This window comes from Acipenser ruthenus, chromosome 7 (assembly GCF_902713425.1).
Source record: "Acipenser ruthenus chromosome 7, fAciRut3.2 maternal haplotype, whole genome shotgun sequence".
In the NCBI taxonomy this organism is placed as follows: domain Eukaryota; kingdom Metazoa; phylum Chordata; class Actinopteri; order Acipenseriformes; family Acipenseridae; genus Acipenser; species Acipenser ruthenus.
In genome coordinates, this window is record NC_081195.1 from 35,724,776 (window position 1) to 35,743,749 (window position 18,974).

At 39.9% G+C, this 18,974-nt stretch overlaps 1 protein-coding gene across 2 annotated transcripts in view; it reads left to right on the top strand.

Moving 5' to 3' along the window:
- The window catches only part of LOC117415426 (voltage-dependent L-type calcium channel subunit alpha-1C-like), a 357,681-nt gene that overhangs the window by 312,910 nt on the left and 25,797 nt on the right, over positions 1-18,974 (top strand). For both annotated transcript variants that reach the window (XM_059026835.1, XM_059026834.1), the window contains 7 exons: positions 7,204-7,287; positions 11,413-11,460; positions 14,542-14,679; positions 15,593-15,658; positions 15,939-16,030; positions 17,735-17,897; positions 18,340-18,467. In XM_059026835.1, the coding sequence (XP_058882818.1) occupies positions 7,204-7,287; positions 11,413-11,460; positions 14,542-14,679; positions 15,593-15,658; positions 15,939-16,030; positions 17,735-17,897; positions 18,340-18,467 (719 nt within the window). The remainder of the gene's footprint in view (positions 1-7,203; positions 7,288-11,412; positions 11,461-14,541; positions 14,680-15,592; positions 15,659-15,938; positions 16,031-17,734; positions 17,898-18,339; positions 18,468-18,974) is intronic.

Here is an 18,974-nt window from a genome sequence, read left to right on the forward strand (position 1 = left end):
AATCCCAACTGACATTATTATCCCAGGAAGCACATTCCAAACAAAAGTGTTTGTTTGCTACAATGAAGGTGATTACTGTTAGTATGTATTTAATCAACTCACAGCGGCCTGGTCACAGCTGTGTTAAAGGCTCAATTAGGAGCAGAAGTACAACTACTTAGAAGTTATACTAAGAGTTATTATTATTTGTTTATTTAGCAGGCGCCTTTATCCGTGGCAACTTACAGAGACTAGGGTGTGTGAACTATGCATCAGCTGCAGAGTCACTTACAACAACGTCTCACCTGAAAGACAGAGCACAAGGAGGTTAAGTGACTTGCTCAAAGTCACACAGTGAGTGAGCCAGGATTTGAACTGGGGACCTCCAGGTTACAAGCTCTTTTCTTTAACCACCGGGCCACACAGCCTCCTAGTAACGCATGCAGCATACAGCCCTAGTAGTTTAAAACCTCAGAATAAGATTTCTGTTAAGAGATGGTGGGTCTGATTTTCCACTTTGTGATAAAGCCCCTTTATTTAAGTTATATTCCAGTTAAAGAGAACTGCAATATGAAAATAAATGTAGTTTAGGATACAAAGGACAATAAGAAACAGGTGTAATTATGGAAAGTATAATTAAAGCATCGTAGGTCCCATAAGTGTCAGGTAGAGCTTCTGTCATGGTGAAATGCAGTGTCTTGGAGCACAACACCTTCATTTACAACAGAATTATTAAGGAAGTCGCCATGCTTTATCATGCATGTTTCCAAAGCAAACATTTCCAAAGGCCGACAGCCAGTAGAAAAATCTCCTCTCAAACATCTAGCTAGCTGAGCATTTAACTTTTTTTCTAACAGCAAATCAAAACATTTAATGTGAACCAGGTGATGTCTTTGTCCCTCTTTGGTTTATGTGCTTTCTTTAAAAAAAACCAAAAAACTCTCTGGAGTGATTACATTGCTTCAGTTATAGTTAGTATCCTTACAGCTGGGATTGTGAGAATTCAAAGTCTTTGTGTTCCAACACAGTGTCGAGGTGAAGTGGTCAAACTGTGCTGAACTCGATTGGATCACATGCTTTCAAAAGACCCTGTTTTGTCCCTGTCAGTTTGCACATACAGTATGAATGTAAAACATGTACACGTTTGCATGATTTCCCCAGATTCGGTTATGTTCATGTGCTCCACATCCTGTGCCCAACCAGAGCCCCCGATTTAGTTAACTGCTTGTGAGTGACAGGGTCAGTGTGCCAATCAGAAAAGTCTAGGGAGGGACATAATGATTGCACAGGCAAGGCTGGTCCCTCCTCAAGCAAGGGATTTACTCCAAATTTATAAAGAAAAAACAATAAATAAACTGAAATAAAATCAGAAATGTCTCAGAACATTAGTTCAGATATCAAAGTATTTTAAGACAAAGTGCTTTTTACATATTATTTAGGCAAAGGAAAACAGAAGTAGCAATGTTACAAAACCAGTGCGGAACAAAGCTGAAGGTAAAGGCCTTGAGCACTACGTCTCATTGTGTGATCTTGGCTGATTGTCGTACGTTTTGTTTTAAATCTTGCTTCATGGATATTTATACACTGAGGTTCTGTAGCAATAGACAGCTAGGGAGTTCGGTACATTTTTAAATAGGTAAATATGTTTATCCTGGTGTAACATCAACATTTGCTTCCATGTCAAAATTTGCTACCAGTTTTCAGTATATAAAAAAAAAAATCATCCTTATAAATATTTTCTAAGTAAAAGTTAGTGTTTACATTTTCCTTTGTTCTGGTTGTTTTAATGTCACTGTATATTTTCATTGTGAAAAAGCAGCTGCACCACATCAGCTGAAAAACCCCCAAATTCAGACGCAATTAAATCTATTCAGAAAGGAGACATCCACAAAAGGGCTCTTTAAAGGAACAGTTTGATTACATATGTGATTAGAGGGTGGATTCGCCTTTCAGAAACGCAAGGATTTGTTGATTTAGTGAATTGTTAAATATTGAGGGGGCATTGTATTTGCTCTATTCAGAAATATGTTTTAACACATTTATCATTTAAGTGATTTCATTGAGGGGAACTAATGTCTGGGATGCATTTGCAATCAGAGCTGCATCAAAGGAATAAAATGTTACACCAGCATGTGTGCTAGAAAAGTGAACATGCTGATGTTTGAAAAAAGAAAGTGTCAGGGAGTTCTGCATTGGCTCCTGTGGGGTTATAGAGGGAAATAGGCTGGGTTCAGTTTGCCTCATAGTGCTTCTGCTGGTCAGGTGCACTGCAAGTGCAGACGGAAGCCTCCCAGGATGGGTCCTTGTCTTCAGGGTTTAGTAGCTTAGTAACATTCCCAACTGCGATGTGGAGACAAGAGGTATGTCTTGACACCAGGAACAGCAGTATATTTGCTATTGCTATTGAACTTTGGTAAATAAATATCCACTGGATGCCATTTTATTTAAAACTGCAATTGTAAGACAGAATGCACAATGAAGTAATTATAAGGATTTTTTTTTTTTTAAATATAAAAAATAACATATTTTTTTATTGTTCATTGCAAAAAGATATATGCATACCTACAGCATATAAAACTTTTTCATATCCAGTGAGACTGTCAATTAAAAAAGAAACACTTTAAACAGGAGGCCCTTTCTTCTCAGTATTGGGATACATACCAGTAACAGTGAACAATGAACCTTATACATGTCACTTCTATGACAAGGCTGGTGTCTGCAAGAAGTATGAACTAGCCGTTATGAATAGGCTGCTAGAACATTAATCTCTGTTCTTGGGTCCTGAAAGTGAAGTCAAGGTCAGTTTGTACTTTATATTCAAGGATATTTCCTGTCAGATATCCTATTCCTGCCCCATTCTTCTCTCTCTCTGTCTTTCACTGTCCTTTACTGCTGCATCGCGGTGTGTCTGTCTCTTCTCCAGCCTGTCCTTATAGGAGAGCTGTACTTTCATGCTCCGATCCAACCCTGTCTGTCTCCACAATACCTGTGATATTTAAGAAAATGTATTGAGACGTTTAATCCTGCAAACATTTAATCCATTGTTTGCAGCGTAATGACTAACCTAGTTTTCCTTTATTGCATCTTGAAAGATTAATATGTTGTACCTGTCACTAAATAAGAACTGTGCAAGCTGTTCAAGAAACAAGGGTCCACAGCAATGAGGTTCACTGGACAGAAATGCTCACATATGTACTACCAAGTGACTGACTGTGCACACTGTACTTGTACTATAGGTAAGTGTGCTGGAATTAGCCAATATGGAATAAATGAGAGTGCAGCAGCAGTAGCATAGGCATTCATTGTCACCAAGGAATTCACTGTTGTTTGATATGATGTAGGCTTGGGCGATAAGGATTTTTTTTAAACGAATGCATCTTTTTGAATGCACAGTTTAATTTCATGGCATTGTACCCCCTCCTGTCTGCAGGAAGAAGGGACACAAATCTCAGCAGCCGCAGCTTTTCATGACTTGTCAGAAACAACATTATCCACTTTCATTTGATTATGATCTGTCAGTACAATAAATAATGAAGATCAAACAAATGACTGATAATATCACAATCATTGATTATTGTTCCAACCCTAATATGAAGGTACTTATTCACTACATGGTGAATTATCACAATGTGGTGAACTGGAAACAACTGAAACATTTACCTAGTTAGTTTAAACAAAAAAAAATCAAGTGTTTCTGGACTTTTTTGTTCCAGTGTATTTTCTTGATGATACGCTTTTTAGAAAAAGCCACTATTTATTGTTTAGAATATTTCTTTTAGCATGGCCAGCTCAAATCTGACAGTGTACAATGAAACTTCAAAATGTAGGGAACATGGGAATCAATGGATAATAAATAAAGGTTTATGGCCATATATACAAAAGGGACAAAAGCAACCAAAAAAAAAGAATTGAAAAATGTGCAAAAGAGAAAGAAAAAAGCGCATTATTGATCATGTGGTGCAAGATGAAGCTATTTACTGTGGCTTCAAGGATTTTCATGTGACGACCATAGCAACCTCACCCTGACAGCTGACTTGTGACATGCATCTGATCCACTGATCCACAAACACTGTTAAGACGAAAAACAAATATATATTATATATATATATATATATATATATATATATATATATATATATATATATATATATATATATATATATATGTGTGTGTATCATAAAATAGGACCTTGTGCCTTCGATGTCGCCATTTCTCTTCTTTTGTAAAAATTTTTGTCTGAAAGTGTTTGTTTACAGCACCGAGGTCATAGACCACAGCACTGACACTCGACATTCACAGCTGTCTACACGAATAGGACCTAATTTTAAAGCCCCGAATCTCCTCTTTCGAAACATGCCATGCAAGCAGGGCTGTCTCTTACAGTGCCTGTGTAAAGGGCCAAATCCCCGGTGGGATTTTTAACATTGAGCAGACCCTAAAGAGTTAAAATGAGTTTAAAGTTCTAGATGTGTACCACACGTTACTAGAATTAGTTGCTTCTGGCTTTGTAGCACATGTTGTGGATCACAATGCTGTGGGTCACCTTCTACTGGACAGCTTGCACAAAAACTGTGGAAATATTAAGAGTAGTATGCAGCAGAGGCAGTTGGTAAAGTGACTTTATGGTGTTGCACACACAAGCTTTTCAGGTATTATGGACCATACTTCTGTATTGTATTGCAATGTGTGTCAAAACAAAGAGGAGAAATGCTATTTTAGATTATTTTTGGTAGAAAAGTTGTATGAGTATAGGTGTTTCTCAGTAGGCAGCAGTCCTAACATGAGCAGATCATACTGTGTTTGTGCGTCTCAGCTCAGAGAATGTCTCCCCAGCACTGCCACCCTGCTGAACACCTCACTGTTTACCCCAGGACCCCACCAATGAGCACTAAAACACTCCATTCTCATCTCTCTCCAGCACTGTCATCCCAAACCCCACCAATGAGCACGAAAACACTCCATTCTCATCTCTCTCCAGCACTGTCATCCCAAACCCCACCAATGAGCACTAAAACACTCCATTCTCATCTCTCTCCAGCACTGTCATCCCAAACCCCACCAATGAGCACGAAAACACTCCATTCTCATCGCTGTCCAGCACTGTCATCCCAAACCTCACCAATGAGCACTAAAACACTCCATTCTCATCGCTGTCCAGCACTGTCATCCCAAACCCCACCAATGAGCATGAAAACACTCCATTCTCATCGCTGTCCAGCACTGTCATCCCAAACCTCACCAATGAGCACTAAAACACTCCATTCTCATCCCTCTCCAGCACTGTCATCCCAAACCTCACCAATGAGCATGAAAACACTCCATTCTCATCGCTGTCCAGCACTGTCATCCCAAACCCCACCAATGAGCACTAAAACACTCCATTCTCATCCCTCTCCAGCACTGTCATCCCAAACCCCACCAATGAGCACTACAACACTCCATTCTCATCTCTCCAGCACTGTCACCCCACCAATGAGCACTAAAATACTCCATTCTCATCTCTCCAGCACTGTCACCCCACATCCCACCAATGAGCACTAAAACACTCCATTCTCATCTCTCTCCAGCACTGTCATCCCAAACCCCACCAATGAGCACTAAAACACTCCATTCTCATCTCTTTCCAGCACTGTCACCCCACACCCCACCGATGAGCACTAAAACATTCCATTCTCATCTCTCCAGCACGGTCACCCCACCAATGAGCACTAAAATACTACATTCTCATCTCTCCATCACTGTCATCCCAAACCCCACCAATGAGCACTAAAACACTCCATTCTCATCTCTCTCCAGCACTGTCATCCCAAACCCCACCAATGAGCACTAAAACACTCCATTCTCATCCCTCTCCAGCACTGTCACCCCACACCCCACTAGTGAGCACTAAAACATTCCATTCTCATCTCTCCAGCACTGTCACCCCACCAATGAGCACTAAAATACTCCATTCTCATCTCTCCAGCACTGTCACCCCACACCCCACCAATGAGCACTAAAACACTCCATTCTCATCTCTCTCCAGCACTGTCATCCCAAACCCCACCAATGAGCACTAAAACACTCCATTCTCATCTCTTTCCAGCACTGTCACCCCACACCCCACCAATGAGCACTAAAACACTCCATTCTCATCTCTCTCCAGCACTGTCATCCCAAACCCCACCAATGAGCACTAAAACACTCCATTCTCATCTCTTTCCAGCACTGTCACCCCACACCCCACACCCCACCGATGAGCACTAAAACACTCCATTCTCATCTCTTTCCAGCACTGTCACCCCACACCCCACCGATGAGCACTAAAACATTCCATTCTCATCTCTCCAGCACGGTCACCCCACCAATGAGCACTAAAATACTACATTCTCATCTCTCCATCACTGTCACCCCACACCCCACCAGTGAGCACTAAAACATTCCATTCTCATCTCTCCAGCACAGTCACCCCACCAATGAGCACTAAAATACTCCATTCTCATCTCTCCAGCACTGTCACCCCACACCCCACCAATGAGCACTAAAACACTCCATTCTCATCTCTCTCCAGCACTGTCATCCCAAACCCCACCAATGAGCACTAAAACACTCCATTCTCATCTCTTTCCAGCACTGTCACCCCACACCCCACACCCCACCGATGAGCACTAAAACACTCCATTCTCATCTCTTTCCAGCACTGTCACCCCACACCCCACCGATGAGCACTAAAACATTCCATTCTCATCTCTCCAGCACGGTCACCCCACCAATGAGCACTAAAATACTACATTCTCATCTCTCCATCACTGTCATCCCAAACCCCACCAATGAGCACTAAAACACTCCATTCTCATCTCTTTCCAGCACTGTCACCCCACACCCCACCGATGAGCACTAAAACACTCCATTCTCATCTCTCCAGCACTGTCACCCCAAACCCCACCAATGAGCACTAAAACACTCCATTCTCTCCAATGCTGTCCTATAATGTGTTTTTAACTGGGAGGAGTGTAGACTACATATTAACAGTAGCTCCCATCAGATGCAGTGACTCTAGGCACCACGGTACTTCTTACTGGACTGAGCAGAATCACCTGAAGCAATCCCATTGTGAGAACGATATGTGTAGCCATAGAAGAGGTCTAAGAAAAAAGGGAAAACTAAAGAAAAAACCTGTGACCGCTAATGATGCCTGATCTAACTTGCCTTTTTACCTTCACCTGCCCCCTTCATCCTATATAGGGTTACTTTAGTGATCCGTGGAATATATTTGACTTCCTGATCGTTATTGGCAGCATAATAGACGTCATACTGAGTGAAATCAATGTGAGTATACTACTACCTCTCCCGCACCTCTCTCTCTTTCTCTCTCTCTCTGTTCCTTTCCCTCTCTTTCTCGCTGTTTTCTGTATCTTATACTAAGAGTTCTCGCTTCTTTCCTGCCGACCATGCGTTTTGTCCAGCAGCCAGGCCAATAAGAGCTGGCACCTCTAGGGGGCTCTGGTGAAATCGGGTTTAAAACTGATACAGTGTGGGTTGAAGGTTGAAAAGGTAGGACCTCGCGCGAGAGTAAGCTGATATTTGTTACTTTCTTTTACATTACTGTGACTGACTTAAACACACCGTGACTAACCAATGGACTCCAACTCATGGCTGGCGCAGATAATAGCATGAAGGTCCATTTTTGTGTTCTGTTTTTTTTTCCCCATTTTTTGTATTATTTAAAGAATAATCACTGGTAACCTCTTTCTTTTCTTATTCTTTTCTCTTCTCTCCTTTTGTTTTTTTTTGTTTTTGTTTTGTTTTTTTGTTTTTCTCTGTTTTTGTCTTTTCTTTTTGTCCAATGCAGCACTATTTTTGTGATGCATGGAATACATTTGATGCCTTAATTGTTGTTGGTAGCGTTGTTGATATAGCTATCACCGAGGTGAACGTAAGTAGACAGCTCCTGTGCGTGAACGTGCCTGCAGCTCAGTTTCTGTCTGTCTGAGACGAGCTAGGACTGCTGCACTGTCTCAACAATGTTCTTTACCCTTCTGTTTGGGATTTCATAACCCGTCTGGCATGAATGAAACTGTATAACAGGATGTGAATGGCAGTATCCAGGTCATTGCTACTGAAAGCAAGACTGCAGTACTGCATTGCTGCAACAGATGGTGCAATTGTTTCTTTTAACAGTCACTCCTCTACAAAGCCTTCAGTATATATTTCCTCAGATTTTGAATATGCTATACCATGTAGAATAAAATGTAGCAAACTGTGGATTTGTAAATTAAGAGGAACTGAGGCAATTACCGCAAGCCTCAAGGTAGAGCGAAACTGTAATGCCGCTCCCTTAATATCCTATCGGCAACGATTACAAATATACTTTGCTTCCGTAAACCATGTAAAACATACCCAAGTGGACGTGCTGAAGCTCTCACTTATTGAGACCAAAGTTACAGAGCAGTTAGAATCTGCAGTGCACGATAAGAGAACATCTGCAAATTTGAATTAGAAAAGGTAACAGAGATTTTCATTTAAATGTTTCTGTAGAGGTAACTGAGAAAGTAAAAGACGTTATGGTATCAGAATCTAGGCTCATCTAGATAACCCACTTATACATGAGTTCTGGCTTACTAGGACTTAATGCAAATATAGGTCATGGTGACCTACTTTTTTCCTGGCTCCTTTAGACTGAGGACTTTAAAATGCAGTTCATTAAACTAGAATTCAGTTAATTAAGTGCAGAAAGTAATATACATATCTCTCTATATATATATATATATATATATATTATATTAAAATGAATGTGCTGCTCCCCAACACAATTATGTTCCCAAAATGTAGGGTCTAAACAATGATGTACTAAGGGGATGAAAAGAAACCAACACAATGGTAGTGTGTGTAGAAGCATTCTGTGGTTTCTCTTCGATCAAACCTTGTATGTCAGAAAATGCACCATCTGCTTGCGTACAACTGCCTCCACCTGCTATACAGCATGCACTTGTTTTTTGTTTTGTTTTTTGGCATGGTCTTATTATTTTTATTATTTTATTCCTTTTTTATTTATTTTTTTCAAATAGCCCCTTGCACTTCATTTGATAGAACTTTTAAGAAATTCTCTGCACTAATAGATATCTTTTGAATGGAATAAAACCACAGCTCCCTTTGTGTCTGGTTGGTGTGTCGATCTGCCTGCTGCTCTCCTTCTGTAGTTACAGTATGTGTATCTATTAGCATCTGCCTGGCCCTTACTCTACCTGCAGCCAAACTGAGACACACTGCTAATAATTAACTGGCAGATGCTTCTTAAAAATGTTTGCTCGATCTCATGTCTTGCTGACTGATGATGTCGTGCTGCATTTATATGAATGGTGAAGATGAACCTGAACCCAATGTACTTCAAGCCATTAGGTAGCCCCAGGCCAGGTTTATATAGAGTACAGGTTCGGAAACTGACATCATCTTGGTTCAAGCACAGTCGGCCTCATGAAGTAAACTATTGATAAGTTAGAGCCAACATGGGAGACACAAGATGCAGTTTCATAACCTCTACTCTGTAAATCTTGGCTCCAGAAGGTGAGTGAGCTCAGTTGTTTCAGACCAACTATAATTTAATTCAGTGCTTGTATGTATCCACTAAAGTAATTGGGAGCTGACCCAACAGGACATTTAGGCTCGCACCAAGGAAATGTCTTTCATATTGACATGATGTAAAAAGAATTTGCAATTGGACATTATTATTCCTTTCAACTGTAGTATGTCTTCACTATAAATGCAGTTTAGTTAAACGTCACTTTAACTGCATCTAGAAATTAGACTGAGATACAAATTAACATCACTATAATTCTATTGTAACTACAGTGCACATGCAGTTTAGCCAGCTGCACTGGTATTGTGTGTGAACTGTTATTTAACATCTCTGCGACTGCAGCTTTAGTTACTAGTTTAGCTGTGTCATATTGTATTGAAGTGCACTATGAATACATTCAAAGTGCACTATGAATACATTCATAGTGCACGTCAATACAATCTACAGGTCCCTATCTCATGCACTTAAACTGCTGTTTAAATTCAGTAGTTCTTTTCATACAGGGTCCTACATACCCCATGTTCGTCTGTGTAAAAGAGTAGGGTTATATTGCATTCAGAGAGTTTAAAAGCCTGGGGTTACCTGAAGGTGTTGGTTTATGAAATGCACAGTGGAGGTGTGATTTGTTATTCATTACTTCTTAAACATATTGTAATGGTGAAAGTTGTTAAAGTATGTGGTGGTAACAAAATAATGACAGTAAAATGTACCTAATATATATTGCCACCATTTTGTATTTGTCTCCCTATGTGAAAAATGCACACATTACGGTAAAGGTGAGATTGATTTGTATTAATGGTCATTTATTTGAAGGAAGTGCATGAAATGCTCCTGGCAGGTACTTTAATGCTACACTTTCAAATGCTATGAAAAAATATGCATAATGTGTGGATCTTTCGTATAGGAAAATGTGAGATCTTCGAATTGATGGTAATACATACCTGGTAAGATTTACTGGGATTATTATTGTGTTATCTATATGTACTTCAAGAATGGAACTGTCAGATGCAATATTCACTGCCAACACTTAGCATAAAACAGAACTGGGTTCCAGCAGCACTCACACTCCTTATCCATCCCCTCCCTGTCACAGCACTTACAACTAGATACACTAAATACAGTTCTTATGTCATCCCTCACTATTAGTAAAAAATGCTCAGGGCTTTTTGAAGCACAATATCTTTAATTTGACCCCTACTAACTTTCAAATTTAAAGAAAGGTTGATTTCTCAAACCCTGCTTAGGGTGCTAATCGAGGGTTTAAAATCAATTGTCTTACCTCTTGTTAGTACTAACAGTATTTTCACTGGCCCTCTTCTGATATTTTGGGCTGTGTTTCATACAGCAGAAAATTCAGGTGCAGTATTTCAAAGACAATTCTATAGAGGAAAGGTTGCCTCTTCTCACTCCAGCGGTCTAGCTGTGACCTACAGCAAAGGTACCAAGATGCAGAGCTGTAGCTTTGTGTTTGAAATATTTATAGATCCTGAATTAACTTTAAAAAAAAAAAATGTAAAGAACCAAAAACATCTCAGCATATTAAAAAGAGGACCAGTAATAATGTTAACAAAGCCAATAAAAAGTTTAGAAAAATTGATTTTACAGTTTTGGTTAGCATTCCTTTAATCGTACAAAGAACTATCTAATATGTTACAGTAAGTATGAGAATAAACCCCAGACTTCCCAGGTTAATTGCTGGGCATGTTTCGTTAATATATAGCTTGGAAAACTAGAAATGAACCTCTAGCTCGTAAGCCCTGCACATGAACCCCCCAGGCTCTCAGATGAGTTTTTATAAGGGTGAAGCATTTGAAATGCTCAGGTTTCTTGCTATAGGTTTCCTACTGTAGCTTTTATCTGTCTGCCTTTCTTTAAAGCCAGCTGACTCTGCCTCGTCTTCCCACTCCTCCATGGTAAGACCAATGGTACGGACTGACGGTAACCTGCCTACGCCCCCCTTTGTTACTGTAGCTCCACCCCTTTCCTCACCCACGCTAACCACAGTGCATGCCAACCTCATACATGGGCTAACCTTACTTGTGCTGTTGGCATTCTTCGTTCTGGCTGCGGTGGACCCGCCTGTTCTGCTGTGCCCTGCTCACCTTGTGGCACAGTGGTTCATTTTCTCCTGTTGTTTCGATGTGTCTTCAACTGGTGGCTTTAAAAAAAAAAAAAAGGATGAATTTCCATAAATCTTAAGTCAAGAACGCCTATGTAGCTTTGACATGTTGTAGCAACATATATTTTTATTTAAAAAAAAAAAAAAAGATAGCTTGTGCCATATTAGGTCAAATAAAGTTGAAATATTTTTTTTGTATATATCACTGGCAACAAAGCCTGTCAGTCAGTAGAGAAAGCAGCTGGTTGGTTAATGACAGGAAGTGGTGAGGGGACATACCATGTGTTTCTTTCAAAACTGCATACAAAGCAGATGGAAGTGCAAGACATGTAATATTTATGGAACAATTTCATTAGCTATAACACAGTTACAACATAGACAGTGAAAAGAGGTTTTTGCAGGCAGCTTGGTAGCATGAAGCACACTATGGGCCGGACCAAATCAAACCCGCTAGTTTCCATATCGCATTTTCTTTATCCCAAAACCAAAACTAGCCATTTTCAGTCCGCGAAAGGGGTGGAGAGAAGTATCGCAGGAGTAGGAGGGACCGTCGAAAGCAACATGAAAACAGCTGTTGACCAATCCCCAGCCGGTATTTGTAACCTTTTCAAGGGGCGGAAACAAGGCCATAACATGCGAAAAGGCAGGCAAAGACAGCCAGGGCAGAAAATAAAATAAAATTAAAATCTGTGTTGTACTACTGTTTCGTTTCATACAACTACTACTGGTAGTAATACTAATAAAAATATGTTTACTAATAATAATAATAATAATAATAATAATAATAATAATAATAAATAATCTGCTTTTAATTTTATTGAAAAATACTGACGCGAGTTTGAAAGAAAATCACACACACACACACACACATTTGGCAGTTACCTCATTTCCACAACGTCTGCAGCATCGTGCTGCATTGTTCTGTCACTGTTATGAAAGCGTGCCACATTGTTTTCATGATTTTTGTAAAAATCCACACCGTGCCCTGGCTTGTGTCAGCACCATGCAATGCCAGCATCCTCATACCCGACTGGCACGGTGCTGCGCAGAGCCCTGTTGTGCACAAGGCTGTATAGTAGGCTATAAAAAAAAATTTACAAAGAAACTCTGTGCGAGTATTATAAAATTAAAATGCTGATTAAAAAAAAACAAAAAAAACCATCCAAAAACCGTGAAAAAAAAAGTTTAAGAAAAGTTGATTGCAGATATATATATATATTTTTTAAACAGACAGAGGCGGGTAGTTGTATATTATTATTATTATTAATCTGTCGAAAACCCAAAGCAAATTTAAAAACTTCATCTTTATGCTTCTGAGATGACAGTTAGGCGCTACCATTATAGGTATTACGTAATTTTGTTATCTACGCGGATTTATACGTTTCGAGGGGACCGCTTGGCATGCTGACACAGTATAGCCAAAATAAAATGTGTGCTCCCTTGTACTAGAACGGTGGGCTTGTTCTTACATGCCGAGAATTTGGGCTTCATGTAATGTTTCTGTGTAGGCCTACATGTTGAAGTACTTTACGAGAGTATCCAAATGTTAAAAACTAAAGCTTTTAAAGTGGTTAAAACATTCATACGTTCTTTATTAGTATTCTAGTTTGTTTACAGCTAGCTAGCTTTGAGTTTGATCGAAGTTCAATGTAATGGAGCACTGTGCCTTTAAGAAATGAATAATTTGAACAGAAGTAGGTGACGTCACAGATGACGTGTAAGTATGTCCATGAACTTAAAAATAAAAATGCGGGGGGGCTCCCGAGTGGCACATCCAGTAAAGGCGCTCTGTGTGGAGTGCAGGATGCGCCCTATAGCCTGGACCTCGCGAGTTCGGGAGGATGGAAGCTCCCAGCGGGCGGCGAACAATTGGCTAAGAGCCGCCCGGGGGAGGGGAAGGCTAGATCAGCCTGGGTGTCCTCGGCTCACCACACACCACGCACCAGCGACCCCTGTGGTCTGAAATAAAAGAAAATATATCTAAAAAGCTTTACCATTACTGAAAGAGACACTCCTCCCCCATCAAAGCTCCCTGTGAGTAGAAAAGAGTTTATTGTTTGTACATATTAAAGAAATAATACGTATTGCTTTATTAAACATTTAACTCGAACTGTGGCGAAAAAAAAAAGTAGGCTAAAGAAGAAAACGGTCTTGTGTGTGTTTCGTTTAAGGGTGCAACAAACGCAAAATATATTATGATAATAATAGGAATAATACATATAGTAATATTTGATACTGTAAATTATTAATTTTAAATTATTCAGTGTTGTGTGCAAGTGTTCGATATATGAGGTCAGTGGAGCAATTTTTCTTGTGTTTTTATTACCGCGAATGCTTTCGCGTCCTCGTTCGCAAAGTGCTAACTTTGATTTGGTCCGGCCCCTAGGTCTAAAATGAAAGAACATTAATTTGTTAAACTGGTTATTTAGATTATACATGAATAATATTATAATTACTTAGAAAGAATATGTGAGGTTTATGTATTCCTTCCAAATTCTTTCCTATTGTACCCGAGTGTCTCCGTCTGTCATTTTATTAAGTCAAATTACCAGATTGGATGTTGCGTAAATGAATCACCCCACACAGCTCTGAACAAGTAATAAGTAGTAATAATAAGTAACAGTGCTTTGTGCGCTCCTCAAAAATAAACATTGAAAACAAAGAACCCTGAATACAGTTCGGAAACAAAGCTTTATGTCATGTAGGGGTTGATAAGTTACTTTGCCATCTCAATTATTTAACTTTTTTTTTTTAGTTTGAAGCTGCCAGCGCTGCCACACTGTTTCTGCTGGTTGAGTTTCCTCCAAAGCTCTCTGTTCAGAGTGTAAGCTGTACCATTATTGCTTGCTTGGTAACCCAATGCTGTGTGTGTGTGTAAAAAAACAAGGGGCTGCAGAACACCGAAGACAACTCCCGGATCTCAATCACCTTCTTCCGGCTCTTCCGGGTCATGAGACTGGTGAAGCTACTGTCCCGGGGAGAAGGAATACGGACCCTGCTGTGGACCTTCATCAAGTCTTTCCAGGTGAGGAAGACTAGGGTCAGTGGTAGATATGGTGGTCTCAAGCAAGGCACCACCATGTGCTGCAGGCAGGGTGCTCAAGCAGACTGGTAATAGCTTCTCTGCACAGCCTGGGAAAACACTATCTACTAAAGGCCTTGAGATCTTCATTGACCTGGACCATTTTTGACCTGTGCAGGCCAATGGTTTGAGATGTCCCTGCATTTCAGTTCCACACTAGGGATCAGGCATCCTCAGGGGTCTCTGAAACTTGTGTTTCTCAAAACTAAAAGATGCCAAGTTGCCTTGGTTTCACGATTGTCCTACAATCACTGAGAACACAGTGCAAAATGATTTTTGTAAAACAGGATATGTGGAAACCTTAATTAAATTAAACTCTTTGTTTGGACAGGTAATAAAAGAGAACAAAACTGTATTGGCAAACATTCAAGGATATTAAAAAATAAAAAAAACACAAACATTGTTATTCTTTTTTAAGGGCCAGAAAGGTACATTTGCAAGTTACGAACTAATTCCTAGGTTTGGGATTTAAAACAGTTCTTGCATTTCCGTTGTGAAACTGTATAGAGTGGGGCGCTGTACTCACGTCAGGAGTCTGTCAATGAAAAGGTAGAAAGCGTATTATGTACCACAACTCAGCATCAAGCAGCAACCAAAAACATTACATAAGCGTAAAGAAGAAACTTGCTCGAAACTGAGGTAAACATAGGTTTGTTAAATAGGCAAACCAATGCATATTAACTTTAAAGCCAACTTCAACTTTACCCTCCAGTTTGCTCCTATTGTGGAACTCTTTTTTTATACAGTATTTGCATGGCTGTGGGAACCAGGAATTCACTCAGGAACTAAAGAGTTTATATTAAAATGCCCACATGTAAAATATACTAACACTCTCACCCTGCCTCTCTCGTTTTAGGCCCTGCCATATGTAGCTCTCCTCATAGTGATGCTTTTTTTCATCTATGCTGTGATTGGGATGCAGGTGAGTGAATGAAAGATACTGCAGCTCCTGTCGAGCAGAGATCAGCAGTACTGCTGTGAGGGGGCGGTGGGGTGGACCAATAAAACGAATGCCCTTCTCCTGCCCGTGTTGAATACTCTACTATGCCAATCGTCAATACAATGCAGGGGTGTTGACTGCAGAGTTTAGGGGTTCGTAGTTTTCATAAAATAAATTAGAACTCCAGTTTTGGATAATTTTGTGTAAATGTACCTGCTTGTGTTATTTTCATTTTACAGCGGTTCTCTTTCTCTTCTTGTAGATGTTTGGTAAGATTGCGCTAAGGGACAACAGTCCTGTTAACAGAAACAACAACTTCCAAACCTTCCCCCAGGCTGTGCTGCTGCTCTTCAGGTGATTTCAATAATGAAGCGTGTCTGTGAGGAGTGTCTGTGGGGTTGTGTGAATCTGTCACCAGCCTCTTCTCCAACCTGGCCTGCTAATGTAAATTCCCTGCCCAGTGTGTAATGATTGTATGCAAACACTACAGTCAAGGATTTTTTCTTTTTTTTTTAACTTAGATACAAAAAATTATTAATGAACAATGAATTTGGTTTAATCAAAACTATCTCTGAAACCTTAACTCAACCAGCCTTGCTTCGAAATAGGTCTGTGTTCTGAAGAATTTCATGGACTCACACAGACCGTGTATTTTCCTTCTTTCTCTGTCTGTACAGTAGGGGTGGGCCGATACTCGAGTAATTCCCTTTAAGAATTGTGAAGTTGTTCGGTATTAATTAAATGGAATACAGTGTGTTTATTACTCATCACAGAACAAAGTCTTTTGCCCTTTTTTTACACAAGTATTGAATACTAACCAATAGCAATCTGACAAAGTAATTTAATATAGAACCTTTTGTGAATAAACTAAAACCACTCATATTTTACAAGGTATTATCTGGCTTACCTTTCTTTTATCCTTTTAATATGAAGCCATTTTGATTTCACTTTGCTTGTTTCCTTAGAAAATGTGATTGTATTAAGACGTGTGTCTTTCATAAGAACATTATAAAAATGTAAGAACAAGAGGAGGCCATTTGTTATAGAACCTCATCATAACCTCCTTAGATTTATACTCTACACTGTTGACTATATACCCTACCCAAGCATTCTCAGGGTTGGAAATAACACTCATATTGCATAGCAGTTTCAGCCATTCCAGGTTTTACTACAAGCTTGATTAGCCACAGTGTATAGGTAACAAATGCAGGTGCATTATTAAACTCATAGTAAAACCAGGAATGGATTAAACTGCTGTGCAGTGGAAGTCTTATTTCCATTCCTGATTGTTTGCCTTTTTAAATGACTCCCAGCACTGCCTGGCTGCTAACAGCAGTGAGTCTATTACAACACCAAGGTCTTTCTCTTGGTGAGCCTGTTTAATTCTGTACCACTGTCACAAAGACGGCCGGAGTGGGTGGTGTCAGACCAGAAGCAGGAAATAAACAGACAGAGAGGTGTGGTTTGGTGAAGCTGAGCGAATGCTTTCGCTCAGCATTTAATAAACAGAACAGAAAATAAAAGGTTGGAACAGACAAAACACAGGGCACGGCACTTGAGGCCAAAATAAATAGACGAACAAAATGGACTAGACAGACAAAACACGGTGAGCTTCTTTTAACAATTATCACTATTATTCTCTTTACCTCCGTCTCCAATCCTGTTCTCCACTCACCGAACACCCAACCCTGAGTGAAAGAAACGTGCATCTATATATACTGTTGTGCTGGGATTCAATTACTAATTAATTATTCACTTGAATCCCAGCACGTGAATTAATTCTGTGCAACCCCGTGCTCACATATTACATTTAACCAGCACGTGAAGTGATTTGTGCCCTCCTCGTGCCTAAATACAAATCTACACTTTTTAAATACACGTGAAACACAGACCCATTTATATCCCGTGTACCAATCTATACACCAACATTAACACACACACGCAACATACAACACATAATATGCACACAGGGGCGGGGCACATTGCCACAACCACCCATTTGGTATTTGAATCCTACATTTTTATAAGATTCCCTCCTTCTTCCCTCCTCCACCTCAGATGTGCCACAGGAGAAGCCTGGCAGGAGATCATGCTGGCCTGTAAACCCCCACGTCCTTGTGAGAGTGGCTCGGAGCCGGGACACAGCAACGAGGAAGAGAACTGCGGCAGCCACTTTGCCATCTTCTACTTCGTCAGCTTCTACATGCTCTGCGCCTTCTTGGTGAGTGAGCAACGTGCAATCCACAGCGGCTGGGAGTGTTTGCTACAGGTTTGCTGAAGATTGGTGCAAAGTCAAGGCAGTTACCGTGTGCACTGTTGTGAGGCAGACAGACAGATGGATGGACTGAGGGCCCTCAAAACTTCCCATTCCCTGTAGTGTTTTATAGTAAACTACAAAAATGGTACATGTTGGCAATTTAAAACATTACATTTTGCAATACAACACCACCAGTGTGTTTAGTACAGCATGGAGGATAACACGATGAAACTATTATTGAAATTAGTTATTTTAGTTATTTTTATTCCAGTATGTTGCTGATGGTAAAGTAAGACTGTAGTGCATTTGTGTGCAATTGGTTGATGAGTTGCACTGGCTGATGGCGGATCGAACTTGCAGAGTACACATATGACTGGCCCTGAACACTTTCATCTTTCTCCAACAGATCATTAACCTCTTTGTGGCTGTCATCATGGACAACTTTGACTACCTGACGAGAGACTGGTCAATCCTCGGACCCCACCACCTAGACGAGTTCAAGAGGATCTGGGCTGAATACGACCCAGAAGCAAAGTCAGCGCCGCTTCTTTTAAATCATGGTCATCTTTTGTTGCTCTCAACCTGTCGTTACAATGAAAGATGCAGGGCTCGCGATACACCGTTTGCAAAGTCCTCATTTTGTGAACACAGTCGTCAGTAGTCGGTTTCTTTTTCCAGAATAAAACTTTATTAATGAGTTTAATAGTGTACATAAATATAATATAATATAGGAGTAAAACAACATTCATAGCAAGTACAATTTATATAATGATTTCATCAACAACAAAAATACATATTACAAACAAATAAATAACTTGCCAGTTCCTAAGCAACAGACACTTACATGTTTTTTTAGATATCTCATCAATCTAAGATATTTCCATTAAAAGGTTGAAGGCTTTGCTCCAAAATGTAACGAATAAGTCAGATTTGTGTAATTTATAATAATAATTTCTCTCATATTCTAAAAACTCAACTGAAGTGCACCTCCATAACTCAAATGATGGTGGTCTGGTATCCTTTCGTTTAGCAGTAGTCAGT